Source organism: Protomyctophum parallelum (assembly GCF_964188405.1).
Source record: "Protomyctophum parallelum genome assembly, chromosome: 11".
Taxonomy (NCBI): Eukaryota; Metazoa; Chordata; class Actinopteri; order Myctophiformes; family Myctophidae; genus Protomyctophum; species Protomyctophum parallelum.
In genome coordinates this window covers 10,352,365-10,369,864 of record NC_139707.1, presented here as the reverse complement: position 1 = coordinate 10,369,864, position 17,500 = coordinate 10,352,365, and the positions used below count along the sequence as shown (strand labels likewise).

Here is a 17,500-nt window from a genome sequence, read left to right as displayed (position 1 = left end):
CGCGTACGCATGCATGCACGCACACCACATTGTTCCGTTCAGACTCACACTGAATGGAACTCTAACTGAGTGAATCGCATTGGATTGTATTGTGTGACTCACGGCAAAATGCAGCCTGTCTGTCTGTCTGAACTCACCCTCCTTCACCGTCTTCCCTTTAACAAACTGGAAACACACAGGCATGCATATCTAATTGCTGTGTGTGTGTGTGTGTGTGTGTGTGTGTGTGTGTGTGTGTGCCTCGTGTTTAAAGCTGAAACATACAGAGACATTCTAAATCCTACACGACTTATAACCACGCCCATTATAACCACACCCCCATGTAACCACGCCCATTATAACCACACCCCCATATAACCACGCCCATTATAACCACACCCCCATATAACCACGCCCATTATAACCACACCTCCTTATAAACACGCCCATTATAACCACACCCCCATGTAACCACGCCCATTATAACCACACCTCCTTATAAACACGCCCATTATAACCACACCTCCTTATAAACACGCCCATTATAACCATGGCCATTCATCCATGAGTGAGTGAGTGAGTGAGTGAGTGAATGAATGAGTGAGTGAGTGAGTGAGTGAGTGAGTGAGTGAGTGAGTGAGTGAGTGAGTGAGTGAGTGAGTGAATGAATGAATGAGTGAGTGAATGAAGTGAGTGAATGAGTGAATGAATGGCAACACAGCCAGACTGTAATAAAATAAAACAACCATACATTATCCATTTTATTAGGCTACTGACATCTTAATGGCCAATAAACCTTAGTATGAGTGTAAAAAATATTAAACAACAAAGCTGATTTCATAACCATGAAATACTCATTCATAAAACACGACAGTAGGCCATTTATGAAACCGCTGATGTAATGAACGATGCGCGCGCACGCATGCACGCACGCACGCACGCACGCACGCACACACACACACACACACACACACACACACACACACACACACACACACACACACACACACACACACACACACACACACACACACACACACACACACACACACACACACACACACACACACACACACACACACACACACACACACACACACACACACACACACACACACACACACACACACAATGATAGGAAGCGAATGTGCTGAGACTGGGTCAGTATAGTATCGCCCTCAAGGGCCAATAACTACAGTCAGAAAAAGGCCACTGGCGTCTCAGCGTCTATGGTGACCTCTGACCTCTCTAACGAGGTAGAAGAAGTTCAGGCCAGACTGATTGGTTTAGGTTTATTTACTTGAGTAAAAGTAGCAAATCTAGCAATACCAGAACAGTGTTGTTTCAACACTGTACCAGAATATAAACACACTGTAAAAAAGCAAAAGGTTTGTATTAAAAATGTGACTTGAGTTAATAAAATTCAACAGCATTGGCAACAGAATATTGGAGATCAGCCGGAGAATCGGAGCGGCAGGGGCGGTGTTGCAGTCGCTGTACCGCTCACTGACGAAGAGAGAGCTGAGCCAGAAGGCAAAGCTCTCCGTCTACCGAACAATCTTCCTTCCTACTCTCACCTAATAACCTATGGTGATGAAGTGTTCCTACTCTCACCTATGGTCATGAAGTGTGGGTCATGACCGAAAGAATAAGGTCACGAATACAAGCGGCCGAAATGAGTTTTCTCCGACGGGTGGCTGGCATCTCCCTTAGAGATAGGGTGAGAAGTTCAGTCACACGAGAGAGAGACTCGGAGTAGAGTTAGCCTCAATGTCTCACTGTATCACTGGGCGGATTACATTTCTGACTAATAAAGTCAATCAATCAAATAATATTAATAAACAGCACTGTCCTCTACTCAGTAGCAGGGTGGACTGCCCATGAGTCAGACATGCCGTTAGTCAGACCTGCGTGGCCTGTACTGCGGGTTAAAACTCACCCATGGCTTCCTAAACGCCATGGCCAGTGTATGGAACTCCAACCTCCCCCGTCAAGCCAAGCTTCTTCTACGCAACGGTAGAGTCTGTTCTCCTATACGGCATGTGAATGCTGGACCTTGAAGCCAACCCTGCAGAAGTCTCTCGATGGGTGCTACACCAGAATGCTGCATGCAGCACTCAACATCAGTAAGAACACACATGTTACCAACACAAATCCGTATGATGGAATGCCAAGGGTGAGCCAGAAAATAGCAGCCAGGAGAATGAGACTAGCAGGACACTGCCAAAGACACCAGGAGCTGCCAGCCAGCAAACTGGTGCTGTGGGAACCAACACACGGGCACCGGTCACGAGGACGTCCCATACTAACATAATACTAACATATTATGTGGATGTACTCAAGAAAGACGCAGGAGCGCAAAGCACCAACAAGCGGACAGATGTATGGAGACATTAGAGAACCAGCATGACTGGAAACGACGATGGAGGGCTCGTCTGAGGAGGACCTAGAGAGAGCTCCCTCCATGCGTGGCGGGTTACAACTAATCCGTGCTGCGGGTTAAAACTCACCCGTGGCTTCCTGTGAGGTTAGGGTTTGGGATAGTGTTAATGGTAATTAGGGCCATTCAAGCCGCAAACGGAGCCTGCAGCACCACCATTTCCTTACCAGTGGAGCCTGCAGCAGGAACCGACGCGTTGTGAGCTTGTAGATCAGCTATATATCTTCTTCCCAAAAGGACTTTCAAACTAGGAAGGGTATGGCCTGGTCAGCCTGCAATGACATGCATAGAATCTGGTCATCCCAGCTTATTTGAGCCTATTCTATACTCTATTGCTCCGAGACATGGACACTTTCAAAGAAACAAGAGGATCAGTTGGATGGCACTTACACCCGCCTTCTAATGAGAGCGCAAAATCTGTCTTGGAAGAGCCACCCATCGACTAATCTAATATACGGAAACCTCCCCTGTGTTTCTTCACTAGTCCGATCCAGAAGTCATTGTCAGCTGCTACAGAGCTGACAATGGGGTTATATCTTCCCTTCTTCCCTGGAGTCCTGCCTCAAAGCAGACCAGAGGTCCCTGATGTCATCGCTAGGGACACAGGCATCAGTAAACAGGAACTGGGGATGGAAATGAAGGACCGGGAAGTCTGGCGTGATATTGTGAAATCCACGATCTCGACCGCGGTCGAAAATTGATGATGATGATGAGATCTGCTATTTTTTTTTTGTCCAAAAGTGCCCACTAACAGGATTTCAGCCGCTGCCTCTCTCTAACACTCTCTGTAACGTTCATGCTAGTCAGGCTCTAACAACTGCAATAACAGTCGTTGTCTTCAGGGGACACATTTGACTGTAACACAACTACAACACACACTGAGGGAGGCTGTCACACACATGCGCACACGCACACGCACACAGGTCAGGGAGGTGACAGGACTTCCTGTCCTGGCAGCACTGCAACAACACCACCACTGATTGGTTGTTAAAATTTAAAACTGTTTCCACGCCAAGGACCCCCAAACTGACATGTATCAGCCCTGTGGACCCCCAAACTGACACGTATCAGCCCCGCTGGTATTAGTGTTGTTTATTCATTCAGAGCATGCCAACACATTACACAGCATAAGAGAGGAGATGGAGCAATCGGTGTAGATTTGGGTCCTGGGACCCTTCCTCAGTGCTACCTAGGTTCCATCCCTCGTACAAGGTTTCTACGACTATGCATGCACCTATTGGTACCACAGCACCCTTAAAACAAGGCTCCAGACTTCCTAAAACAAACTGGTCAGACTACTACTTGGCCTCACTCCTTGAACCCACCTCACCCCTGCCCACTTTGACAGGCTGGAATGGCTAGGGTTGACAACAGAGTACAGCATCTTGCAATGGGTCTGGTCCACAAGATTCGCTACACCACCAAGATACCATGTACCTGTCTAAATACTTCACCAAGATACCCATGTACCTGTCTAAATAATTCACTAAGATACCCGTGTACCTGTCTAAATACTTCACTAAGATACCCATGCACCTGTCTAAATACTTCACTAAGATAACATGTACCTGTCTAAATACTTCACTAAGATACCCATGTACCTGTCTAAATACTTCCTCAATGTCAACAAAATCCACACACACAACACCAGTCTGCAACCCAGATTCTGCACAGACAAGGGACTAAATTAATTTCGCTCCTATGCCACCACAATTTGGAACGCCCTACCAACAGTCATTAAGACATGCAAATCCCTTGACTCCTACAAAACCCCTGTAAAATCTGAATACCCCCCCCCCCCCCAACCCTCACTGTATATGTTTCTTTTTCCTTTTTACCTCCTATGATGATTTCCTGTTTTGACTATATAGTGTATATTCGTATGTCTCTAATTGTGTTGATGAATTGGAAATGGTGGGCCCTCTTGTAAACAAGTGTAATGCTTTATGGTGTCGTCCACTCACAGTTAACAGTTTTTGTATTGAGTTGTGCTTGAAATTTACTGTAGTTCTGTAAACTGTTAATCAATCAATCAATGGACAATTAAGCACAGTACAGTACAATGTACAGTAGTGCTAGAGAAGGACTTATCCAACAAACTGCATGAAGCCCTTTCATTCATTTGGGGTCCTTATGTTGTACTCAGCAGTAACAACAGTTTGAGAACCAAATGGACCACATTCTTTACAGCCAGGTCTGTCACTCTCGCCTGGAGGGGAGGGGGAGGGGGAGGGGGGGGGGGGGTCTTTCCTTGAAATGAAAACGTTTGACAAACCATGCACAGATAGCTTCCTGGATCCTGAGCATATACTGTGTATAAAGTGCCTTGGAAACTTTTTTTTTTTTTTACAAAGGAAAGGCAAAGTGACAACAAACAGTGAAAAGTAACTAATCAGCAGGACAGTCCCAACAGCTGCTGCTCCTTTACAAACAACGCGAACCAAGCAAACAAAACAGACACAATGAAAGACCCGTTCCGTTCCGTTCCGTTCCGAATCAGTCCAGTCCGGTACAAACATCACCAGAGACTATGTAGGCCTATAGAGTATTATATTATGTTTATAAACTCACCCGTTCCCGTTGGTGGCAGACCCGTTGGTCATCTCTGCGACCCCCAGCATCTCGACCCCTGTCTATCCGTCTGTCTTCAATCTTCAATCAGTCACGTTGAGAAGGTCTGTCTGTCTGTCTGTCTGTCTGTCTGTCTGTCCGTCTACACCGCAGACAGATATTATGTTAAACAGGCTACTGTGCATTCAGATAGATTCTATAACTGTTACAATGCAATGATACTCCAATGGCGATGATAGAGAGAGCCTCGCCTCTGCCTGCCTCTCTCTTTCTCTCTCTGTGTGTGTGTGTGTGTGTCTCTCTCGACTCTCTCTCTCTCTCTCTCTCTCTCTCTCTGTCTGTCTGTCTCTCTCTCTCTCTCTCTCTCTCTCTGACTCTCTCTCTCTCCTCCTCTCTTCCTGTCCCTCTCTCTCTCTCTCTCTCTCTCTCTCTCTCTCTCTCTCTCTGTTAATGTAATTTCTCTGACCAACATATAGACCCGCCCCGTTTTATCTTTGCCAAAATGTAAACAATACTATACTGACTGATTGAGGGATTACTGTAATTGTATTATTATGATTTTGTCGACTGTATATTCACGCAAATTTATAAAATGTGTTCTTTATTCTCCAATAAAGTCTATTGCATCTTAAAATATCGGTTCAGAGCTTTTATAGTTTATGCACAAAAACGACCGTTTTTCCCCCAACTCACCAACATGGCGGAGGATCGGGATGGAATGCTACTTTTTATTGGTTTATTTTTCTTACTTTTCTATTATTAAATGGCGAGCTTTGTTATTGTTCATATAAAGTTATATAAAATAAAAACAACTTTGATTTCAAGGATTACCCCCCCTCAATAACTCTGAGAGTGTAACACATGGAACCAAATGGACCCGAGCCCCACTTCTCAAAGACAGCTGAGCGTCCTTAATATGTTTGGAAATATGAGACAATACAGTAACAATACGTCATTATTGGTTATAAGTCGCATAGATTTCCTTATAAGGAAGTTTTGTCCTCTCTGTCTCGAGGAGGAAAACATCTGGACACGCGCATTATGACGTGCACGCGCACTTGAGGCATGCCCCCACCCCCTCCGAGTCCAAGTCCAAGGCTGTATCACAGTGTGGTACGGTAACACGACCGCTCAGGACTGCAACAGGTTGCAGAGGACCATTAAAACAGCAGCTAAAATCATCGGCACTACAGAATTACCCAGTCTCCATAACATCTACACCACTCGCTGTATGAAAAAAGCCCATAACATCATGGAAGACACCAGCCACCCCGCAAATACCCTGTTCAAACTACTCCCCTCCAAAAAACGCTACCAGAGCATCAAATCTCGTACCACCCGTCTCAGTAACAGTTTTTACCCCCAGGCAGTCAGGCTGCTGAACAGCTGACCTTGAACTGTATTGCACTTCACTTCACTTGCACTTTCTTTTACTGTTTTTTGTCTTTTCTTGCACTTTAGATGTTTGTTTATGTCCTGTGTATGTAAGACGGAGAGTGCTCTGAGCAAAATAATTTTCATTGTATGTATACTCTGTATCTATACAAATGACAAATAAACCTGAACCTGAACCTGAACCTGAACCTGAAGATGAATTGGTCACTTAATTACTCAGTAGTAGGCTACAATTATAATAGGCTAAAAAGCACTCAAATGTTTTACCTTAAGCCTAAATATAAAAGTATCAATAGAATACTAGGACTATATACTACAGTATAAGGTATCAGTAGTCTACTACTATGTAATACAACATAGTAAATTACTCGGTTTCAAGTCAAAGTCTGCTATTCAAAATTCACTTCAGTAAATAAAGGTACAAAAAGGCGCTTTCATCCTTTTGCATTGCAAATTAACTTAAACTATACCGTACAGTACAGCTTCAACATTTATTTATGATGCATTCCTGTTCTGTTCTTTGGCTAAATAGAGGTGTATAGTTGTACGTCTCTAAATGTTATGATGAATTGAACAAGGTAAACTTGTAAACAAGTGTAAAGCTTTATGGTGTCGTCCACAGTTAAGTCTTTGTATTGAGTAGTGCTTCGAAATGTACTGTAATGCAAACTGTCAAAAATGGCACAACGGTGACCCCTAGTGTAATTTCGGAGGATCGTCAGTATATGGAATGTTAATGCCACTTAATGCGGGTGCAGGTTAATATCTGATATTGATATATCTGTGATATATTATTGAAAAGCCAGTGATCATGACATTATAACTCAGACCAAATCTGTAAAACAAATCAGTTCAATTTATTGACCAGTAATTCTTATTACACAGTTTCATTGATCATGTCTATAAGCTTTGCGATCAGATTAATTGATCGAACCACCACAAAATGCACAAGAAATACATTCAGTTATGAAGCTGCCATGGGGAATGATACAGAATGGTACATGGCTTTATTCATGTCCCTCTCCTAGTTAAGACTTCAAGCATAAATAAATATAGACCCATTTGAACTTAAACATCGTTTCTTTTCTTTATTTTTGGTAATCGTTGGGCGTTCCGTGTCCGATTTTCATGTGCTATAATATCCAAACATTATGGAAAGATTATTTCACTCTAGACCAGTAAAGGGAAGACCCTGTCTTGAACAAAACGATACATCCAATTCAATGTGTTTCCCAATCGCATTGTTACAACATACACACACTTTTGTAATAGGCTAATTTGATTTTGGTAAAGACAACGAATTAATCATAATAATAATAATAACAATAGTAATATGACAACAAAATGGTTATAAATACAAAGGAATCTGCAATCACAAGCCAACGGCCGCCGCTACGCGTAGCCATCGTTTAGTCGACCTTCATTAATCCATTTAGACCTGAGAACAGATCCTACAAAATCTCTTCTAAATCACGACAGTTTTCTGAAAAGCCTCATGTTTCTATATCAGTCGTTCTCAAACTCAAGCTTGTAGATCTGTTAAAGTTGATTGCTTCTCTCCCCACTCCCACAGCCCATTACAGTCAACAGTCAAATGCCCTTATTTGAGGAGGTGCCCTTGAGCAAGGCACTGAACCCCACCCTCACACACACACACACACACACCCTATTTATTATATACATAGATCCGTTTTTGGATAAGATGCTTAGCGAAATGCCACACGTTTAAAAGTACCCGTCGGTTTAAAGAAAGACGAGTTAAATCACAATGTTTAAACCGCTCCCGTTAATCACATGCATGCTTGCGATCAAAAGCGGAATGATTCAGTAGCAGAACCTGCATATCCATCATTTAGGGGCATAAAGGAGAAGTTGAAGGAGAGATACAACTATGGATGATAATGATGTATTGTGTGCATCAGTGTTGTTTTTGGCAGCAAATTTCTATTTTAGTTTAGTCATAGTCTTTGGAATGAACCTTCATTTAGTCACATTTTAGTCACCTGGAATGTTTTAGTGTTAGTCTAATTTTAGTCGACTAAATATCAGATGATTTTAGTCGACTAAATCTAGTTGATTTAGTGAAAAATATTTTTAAATTTAAATATAATTTAACTGAAAATAGCCGATCTACAAGCTCACAAAACGTTGCGCTGCGACACGTTGTGATCTTGTGGATCTGCTATTTTCAGCATGCAAACAAGTGTAAAAGGACTTATACTGGATCTCTTGTCCACTAGTCCCTTCCTAACATTTTAGTCTAGTTTTTATTGGTTGACGAAATTGTCAGTATATTTAGTATTAGTCATCATAGCTTAGTTTTCATTTAGTTTAGTCAGTGAAAAAAAGGTAGTTGACGAACATTTAGTTCATAGTTTTAGTCGACGAAAACAACACTGCTGTGCATGTTCACATCATTTATACCTTGCGTTACTTTAAACCATTTTTCTAATATTTTATTTTACAACATTCCGAGGTGCCCAGATGTCAATATAGTGCCTACCTATCCTGTGTATCCCTCAGAACTTATATTTTCAACTGTTTTTTAACTGTGGAAAAAAGCATGTTTTTATGCGCTGTAAGCTTGCAGATCAGCTCATTTCATATATATATATATATATATATATATATATATATATATATATATATATATATATATATATATATATATATATATATATATATTTTTTTTTTTTTTTTTTATGTCATACCACCACCTTGAAGGGCGGGTTCTGGTTAGTATGTAAAATGAATAAATAATCACAGAACTTCACGGTTTCATGAAAGAGTTACACTGACAGGAATGTCATCCTCCATTTGTAAATGCATCCGCTCGCTGCAGAAGTGGTTGAATGAAGTGTACTCGGATACGGATCGCTACAATGTGAAAGCACTGAATACAGTTTAATGAAGTGTACTCGGGTACGGATCCTGCCTCGTCTATCTGATCCCAGACCAGCTAAACTCTCCCAGTGTGATGGTCCCAGTCAGAGTGGTGTGTAGTGTACTCCTGCCTCGTCTATCTGATCCCAGACCAGCTAAACTCTCCCAGTGTGATGGTCCCAGTCAGAGTGGTGTGTAGTGTACTACTGCCTGGTCTATCTGATCCCAGACCAGCTAAACTCTCCCAGTGTGATGGTCCCAGTCAGTGGTGTGGTGTACTACTGCCTGGTCTATCTGATCCCAGACCAGCTGTGGAGGTAGGAAGACCAGCCCGATCCTCGGGAGCCTGCAGCAGACTCCTCCTCTCCTGGAGAAAAGAACCAGAACAAGCACATGAGCACACATGGGTTTAAATAAACAACTCTCATGTAAGGTTGAAGCAGTTTTAGAATAAGAATTAGCAGGCCAGTGCAACAGACCATACTTTTTAAAATCTCTTGCATTCTAATCCAATACACACAGTCACACACACACACACACACGCACGCACACGCACGCGCACACGCACACGCACACGCACACGCACACGCACACGCACACGCACACGCACACGCACCGTTAGCGATAGCGGCCAGCTTGCTCTTCTCGTCGGGGCTGAGCTGCAGCATGGTGTGTATGACGGGCAGCAGGGCCAGGCGCTCACTGCCCCCCGCTGGCAGGAAGATGAACTGCAGCAGGACGTTCTTCAAGTACTCCAGGTTAGCCACGCTCTTCTCGCGCTGCGCGTTCCTCTCCGCGCGCCTCAGCTCGCTCTTCAGCAGCTAGGGGGAGACAGAGAGAGAGACCACACACACAGACGAAATGTCAGCAACAAGTCACGAGTCATGATGAGTAAAATATAAATGCTTCCGTCATACAGTCTGGAGCAACGGAAGCTCTGATCATGAGTAAAATATAAATGCTTCCGTCATACAGTCTGGAGCAACGGAAGCTCTGATCACGAGTAAAATATAAATGCTTCCGTCATACAGTCTGGAGCAACGGAAGCTCTGATCATGAGTAAAATATAAATGCTTCCGTCATACAGTCTGGAGCAACGGAAGCTCTGATCACGAGTAAAATATAAATGCTTCCGTCATACAGTCTGGAGCAACGGAAGCTCTGAGTAAAATATAAAGCTGAAGTGAAGTTACTCATGTTGCTCTGGAGAGGGAAGTCTGGAGCTCTCTGGTGGAGCTGTTGCCACCGCGACCCGACTACGGATAAGCGGTTGAAGATGGATGGATGGGATTATTTGCCGTTTATTGTCTGAACGGCCTCAAAACATGAGGAATTGGCACTTTGAGCTGCATTTCAAGTCATGAAAGGTGCTAGACAAATAAAGTTTATTACCATTATTAATATGGACTTCATTATAAAAGACTGGCTAAGTAGGTCAGGTGTTAGTAGATATTGAGGAATATTTGTGTGTTTTTTCACTGATTGTACTATCTCTCTCTCTTTGTAAATGTACCTTATATTGTGCGCTTTGCACAGTCTATTGTCATGTCTTACTTTTTCATAATTTATATTTTGTAATAATTAACTAAAGTTTGTATGTATTTTATATATTTATTTAAAAAGAAAGAAAGAAAGAAAATTACATAGGCCTATGTATATTCCTCTGGGTCGACTACATGATCTGTATTCTGTAATATATTTCATTTATTGTTTGCCAAACATATCCATAACATAATACCACAACTGTTTTCATATAGTCAAATTGTAGATGAATTGAGTGTGAAAGACCCCAATGGAAACAAGCCATAGGCTTCCTTTGGTTTTAAATTCCTCTTAACAGACCTTGTATTGAACTGTACTTTCCTGCTTCCCGCCTGCCTCCAAACAAACTAATAAAATATTCAATCAAGATAGAAGAAGGCGATTGTTTGTGACATTATATATATATATATATATATATATATATATATATATATATATATATATATATATATATATGAGAAACGTGTTTTGGTCGATGGCGCTACCCGTAGACCCGACCGAGTGCGGTACGTACCCTATCTATGGGAGTGTACGCACGTGACGTCACTAACAAACATGGCGGCGCCCTGTGCTGCGTTGTTGAGATGTGTCGCTAAAACCACAACAAGCTTTTAGGACACCGCTTTATGTCAATGTACCGTCATAATACATATTATATTAGACATACATTTAATATAGACCTGCGTTGAGAAAGACGCGTGAAATACCATCACCAACGTCCTTATTAACCTGTAGGTTGACAGCAGTGGAGATGGAGAGGTTGTTGCTGTGCTGTTTCTCATCTAAAGCTGCAGCTGTTCTTCACAAGATGACGTCCTTGATGTCAACAACAACACTGAGATGCAGAGGACTCAATGCAGGTCTATATTAAATGTATTATGTCTATATTATACCACCACGGACCGCACCACCCCCCACTGTATATGTTTATTTCCCCCTTTTACCTCTATGATGATTTCCTGTTTTGACTATATAGTTGTTTATACTTGTGTACTGCAATTCTGCAAACTGTTAATACATCAATCAATCAAAACATTTTTTGATGACATTTGAGCCACAGACCACCATTTGATGACATTTAGCCTCAGACCCATTTGAGCCGCGGACCTAGCCTGGCCCCTGAATCGCTAGCCACGCCCATTAAAAATATGTTCAGTGTCAGGCTACCACGGTCCACGGACCACCATTTGATGACATTTAGCCTCAGACCCATTTGAGCCACAGACCACCATTTGATGACATTTAACCTCAGACCCATTTGAGCCACAGACCACCATTTGATGACATTTAGCCTCTCAGACCCATTTGAGCCACGGACCACCATTTGATGACATTTAGCCTCTCAGACCCATCTGAGCCACGGACCACAATTTGATGACATTTAGCCTCTCAGACCCATTTGAGCCACGGACCACCATTTGATGACATTTAGCCTCTCAGACCCATTTGAGCCACGGACCACCATTTGATGACATTTAGCCTCTCAGACCCATCTGAGCCACGGACCACCATTTGATGACATTTAGCCTCTCAGACCCATTTGAGCCATGGACCACCATTTGATGACATTTAGCCTCTCAGACCCAAAACTAAAGACTATTGTTGTTGTCGGATAATATTTTGTCCACAACTCCATGATGTATTGATGTTGGTATACCATTAGGAGAGATAACAGGCAAACGATGATCAAAAATAACAATTCTTCTACATTCTCTAATTGTGTAGACTTCTGGTAAATTAATTAATGCAGATGTTTAGCAATAATTTAACTCTCGAGAGTGTAAAATGAAACCTACACTCTCAAGACTTCTTATTTATATTTGGTCCATTTGGTAATCAACTCCACTTAAACATTCGACAATTAAGGTCTAATATTTCTACAATTGCTGCAAATTGCTACAAAAACAACAAGTTGAAGGATAAAATTAAGCCTGATGTACCGTGCATGTTCATATAATTTATACTTTACATTACCTGAGGCCAAGACCATTTAAAAAATATATTTCTTCTGTATAAAAGAGCCAATTATACATTGAGGTGTCCACCGATCCTGTATACGTCACAACTATTACACAATACCTGCCTGCGATTATTCGATCGATGTATATAATCAACAATTATTTGTACATCTGAACATTATTATGTACATTAAGAGCAATCCACTGAAATGTAATTTCCGTGACACATCCCATTCCCTACAGGGACGAGGTCCTTCACCGCCCCTCTCATCCCATTCCCTGTAGGGACGAGGTCCTTCACCGCCCCTCTCCTCCTCCTCCAGACTCCCCACAAAGCCACGCGGCCACGACTCCTCTGCACATCCACGCAGGTACTGATTTTCATTTTAGGTTTAAGTCACAAGTCTCTTTGAATAGTTTTCATTTAGTTTTAGTCACCTGGAATATCTCAGTAATAGTCTAGTGGTTCTAGTTGGCTAAATCGGCTAAACTTTGTCAGTGAAAAAAGATAGTCGACGCCGCGGACATTTTGTTTGACATAGTATTAGTCGACGATCTAAATGAACTACTGCTTCCTCTGCATCTCCTCCACGCAGGTCCTGAAAGACGTGGTGCTGTTCCGTCACGACCGGACGCGCTTCTTCCGGCTCCTGGCCGTGTTCTGCGGCGGTCAGCTGGTGTTCTGGTCCTACCTGGCCCACTTCGCCTACACGGGCCTCCGCGACACCAGCAGCGCTAGCAGCGGTCAGAGGGCTGCGGCCACCACCACCAGCACCACCAGCGGCCTGGCCGGGCCCTGGAGCTTCGACATGAACCTGGGCTCCAGCGCCTGGAGGTACGGCTTCACCGCAGGCTGCCTGGCCGTGGGAGGGCTGATCGTGGGACTGGGCGCCCTGTTCTGCCTTCGATCCGTCAGCCAGGTGGGAACCGTTTGTGTGTGTGTATATATATATAAAATCGCTATTATTATCGTTTATCGTAAATAATCGTATAGAGGAGGTTTTAAGCACGTTTTGATTGTCACGATAATATCTTTTAATAACTTCTGCCTTTTCTTCCCGTCCCAGGTGGTCCTGCACCGCGGCGGCCGCACCGTGACCGTGGTCAGCCAGTCGCCCCTGGGGGCGGGGCGGGGCCGGAGCCTCACCGTGCCATTGGCCCACGTGGCCTGCCACGCCCACAGGCACGAGTCGCCCTCCTTCATCCCACTGAGGGTCAAGGGTCACCGGTTCTACTTCCTGCTGGACAAGGACGGCGCGCTGAACAACGCCAAGCTGTTCGACGTCACCGTGGGCGCCTATAGGCCCGTTTAGAATGATGTCATCATGGGCACCTATAGGCCCGTTTAGAATGATGTCACCATGATGTCACCGTGGGTGCCTATAGGCCCGTTTAGAATGATGTCATCATGGGCACCTATAGGCCCGTTTAGAATGATGTCACCATGATGTCATCATGATGTCACCGTGGGTGCCTATAGGCCCGTTTAGAATGATGTCATCATGATGTCACCGTGGGTGCCTATAGGCCCGTTTAGAATGATGTCACCATGATGTCACCGTGGGTGCCTATAGGCCCGTTTAGGAATGATGTCATCATGATGTCACCGTGGGCGCCTATAGGCCCGTTTAAAATGATGTCATGATGTCACCGTGGGTGCCTATAGGCCTGTTTAGAATGATGTCACCATTATGTCATCATGTCACCGTGGGTGCTTATAGGCCCATTTAGGAACGATGAACAGACCATGATATGACCAGCTTGTTGTGGTGGGCGTCGTTGAACAGACAATAATATGACCATAAACATATAGATTCAGTCCCTGAATGACCGTAACATGTCTTAACTCTGAGAGTGTAACAAATCCATTTGGATCCTCTCTTGTCCTTGCAAATCACAGAGAAGATTGTGTGCACATCTCAATGCCTATATTCAGGCCAGGTGCTGGATGTCAGGCATCAAGGCAAACATCAAGGAAGAGAGAAAGAACATCCGAGACTTACTTTATTTAGCGGCAACAAATCTGCAACGTTTCGACCGACTAGGTCTTCATCAGGGTAATATAGATATTTGCCCGATGAAGACGTAGTCGGTCGAAACGTTGCAGATTTGTCTCGGACCTCTAAAAATAAGTGTGCGGTTGTTCTTCCTCTCCTGGTTGGTCCTTGCAAATACAACATTTGAGAACCACCAGTACTAGTTGGACTCCTAATGTGCCATAGAGTCGTAATAAATCATTTAAACCATTTTGACCTGAGATCAGATTCTAAACATGTCTGTTTGAAAATGACAGTTTTCTGAAAAAGCTATGTTCCTATGTCAGTCGTTCTTCGATTTTTCAAAAATAGCAGACCTACAAGATCGTAGCGTGCCACTCGGTGGCACGCTATGAGCTTGTAGATCTGCTATTTTTCATTAGATAAAGCATAACATAATGCTAACACCAAAAGGGGTTCCCGCCCAAAATGGGTTAAATACATGTTCTGAAGAAAGCCTGGAGACTGACATTCAGTAATGTGGTCTTATGATCAAAGAACATTGTAATACATGCTGTAACCTAACCACCACCAGAGTGAGCAAAAGCTGCCGGAAATATTGTCCAGTAAGAGAAAAATGTATATATATTTTCTGTTAATAATAATAAATAAATAAAAATAATGGCTGCTGTACAAAATGTGTGTAAATAAACTTCAGATTCCATTTACGTGTTGAATATGTCACTGAGTACTTTTACAATGCATTATCATGGTCAGAATAACTTTTATCTATCTATAAATGCACCAAGTCTGTGTATGTACGTACATACATTGTAATCCATGTAACTCCAGAACCGTTCGTTTGACCGACGTCAAATTCGACACAAGCGTTCCACACCCCCACAGGGAGTGCAGTGCCCGGTGTCGAGTCAGTCGGACCCACGGTTGTCCAGAACCAGAACAAAAAGCATCTGCCCGGGCTCTGGACCTGATCACCCCTATATCTCCATATATGGAGCTGGCCTGTTCGGACATCACAATTTGGGCATGCCTGTCACAGAACTCCATAAAGGGACACAGAGAGACAGATACAGAAATCTCCATATATGGGCAAAAAAGGGACACAGACAGATGGGTACCATGGGTATTGCATAGCCGGGGAGGGGCATGGATCTCCAACTTCCATCGTTACCAACTCGGTGCTCTACAGCCGGGCACCCGTCTAGTTATAATAATACTACAAATACATTAAAGGAGGATTCCATGCTAGAAGGCTTTCTTACCTTTATTTGTAGTCGTTACGTCCCCACCCACCCATACAGCTATCTGCTCCGTCAACACAGCGTTGGTAGCCTCCGTCACGTGGAGAAGGCTGTGTGTGTGTGTGTGTGTGTGTGTGTGTGTGCGTGCGTGTGTGTGCATGTGTGTGCGCGTGCGTGCGTGTACATACAGCGATCTGCTCCATCAACACAGCATTGGTAGCCTCCGTCTCCTGCATAAGGCTGTGTGTGTGTGCGCGCGTGCGTGAGTGTGTGCGCATGTGTGTGCGCGTGCGTGCGTGTACATACAGCGATCTGCTCCATCAACACAGCGTTGGTAGCCTCCGTCTCGTGCAGAAGGCTGTTCATGTGTTCCATGCTTCGCGTGGCTGTGCTCAGCTTGTGGTTCAACTCCTCCTTGGTCGGCTCCAACGTCCACACAAACGGCTCTGGAGAGGAGAACACAACACACATGGTAGCCTAAACAGACATACAGAGACACACATTGCTGTTCCTTGGAGTGCACCACTTAACTTTAGTTCACTTTAGTTTTAGTCATTGGTCTCTTGAATAGATTTCATTTAGTTTTAGTCACATTTCAGTCACCGGCTGGAATGTTTTATGGGCCTTGCAAACGGGGAGCGATACAACGCGCCTATATTTCATTTTCAATGAGACCTGCGTTTTTCAATTCTCAACAGTTACTAACTCAATGACACACACACACACACACCTTACCTTGTTTGGGGTCAGGAGAGGTGAGCAGCTGCTCCAGGGATGGCAGTGGAGTGTGTGCGGGAGAGGAGCGCTCCGTCTCGGTGGTCTCCATGCCTTCGCCCTCCTCCCGGGCCATGGACTGGGGGTCCCCCAGGGACCCCACGAAGCTCCCGGGACCCCCGGCAGGGCTCTGCTCCGCTGGGGTCCTGCCGCGCTGGGGGTCCGACGAGGCCCTGCGACCCGACTGGACCTGTCCCGAGCCTGGGAGAGAGAGAGAGAGAGAGAGCCACGTGTTTAGACCAGTGGTTCTCAAACCTTTTCATGTCAAGGACCCCCAAATTGTATTACACGTATTAGCCTGCGAGCCCATTAGAAAAATATATTTCCTACCATTGCTGTTTTGAATGCATTAATTGCATACACTAATCTTTGATATATTTTCTGCCTATTCTGGCCAAAACCGAAAAGGCCGAAAATGCATTTTTAGCCATTTTTTCCGTCCGAATATTTTCTGCGACCGAATATTCGGTGCATCACTACTGGGGACACCCTGGAACTGCCTCAAGGACCCCCGGGGGTCCCTGGACCCCCTGGAACTGCCTCAAGGTCCTACTCACCGTGGCTCTGCGAGGTGAACATCTGCTCCTCCAGGCGTCCCAGCTGACCCTGCAGGGTGTCCACGGTGGAGCGGTGATCGTCCTGCAGCCGGCGGACCTGCTCCCTGAAGGCCTGCCGCTGGGCCTCGGCCTGGGCCTGCAGAGAGGCCTGGCTCTGGGCCTG

General features: G+C 44.3%; 3 protein-coding genes across 3 annotated transcripts in view; 1 reads left to right on the top strand and 2 right to left on the bottom strand.

The window, feature by feature from the left end:
* The window catches only part of LOC310867357 (LIM and senescent cell antigen-like-containing domain protein 1), a 48,168-nt gene extending 42,874 nt beyond the window's left edge, over nucleotides 1-5,294 (bottom strand). The window contains exon 1 of the mRNA XM_083777350.1: nucleotides 4,991-5,294. Within this exon, the coding sequence (XP_083633476.1) occupies nucleotides 4,991-5,040 (50 nt within the window). The 5' untranslated portion in view covers nucleotides 5,041-5,294. The remainder of the gene's footprint in view (nucleotides 1-4,990) is intronic.
* A 3,790-nt stretch (nucleotides 5,295-9,084) lies between these two features.
* Nucleotides 9,085-17,500, bottom strand: part of gcc2 (GRIP and coiled-coil domain containing 2) — a 36,260-nt gene continuing 27,844 nt past the window's right edge. The window contains exons 29-33 of the mRNA XM_083775983.1: nucleotides 17,338-17,500; nucleotides 16,742-16,981; nucleotides 16,313-16,452; nucleotides 9,885-10,089; nucleotides 9,085-9,635 (exon numbers count right to left, since the gene is read on the bottom strand). The exon at nucleotides 17,338-17,500 is cut by the window's right edge and continues 43 nt beyond it. Coding sequence (XP_083632109.1) covers nucleotides 9,559-9,635; nucleotides 9,885-10,089; nucleotides 16,313-16,452; nucleotides 16,742-16,981; nucleotides 17,338-17,500 — 825 coding nt within the window. The 3' untranslated portion in view covers nucleotides 9,085-9,558. The remainder of the gene's footprint in view (nucleotides 9,636-9,884; nucleotides 10,090-16,312; nucleotides 16,453-16,741; nucleotides 16,982-17,337) is intronic.
* tmem223 (transmembrane protein 223) lies at nucleotides 11,382-15,103 on the top strand. The gene is made up of 4 exons (XM_083777355.1): nucleotides 11,382-11,670; nucleotides 13,012-13,139; nucleotides 13,365-13,688; nucleotides 13,836-15,103. Exons 1-4 carry the CDS (start codon nucleotides 11,562-11,564, stop codon nucleotides 14,079-14,081), a joined length of 807 nt encoding a protein of 268 aa, XP_083633481.1. The 5' UTR covers nucleotides 11,382-11,561; the 3' UTR covers nucleotides 14,082-15,103.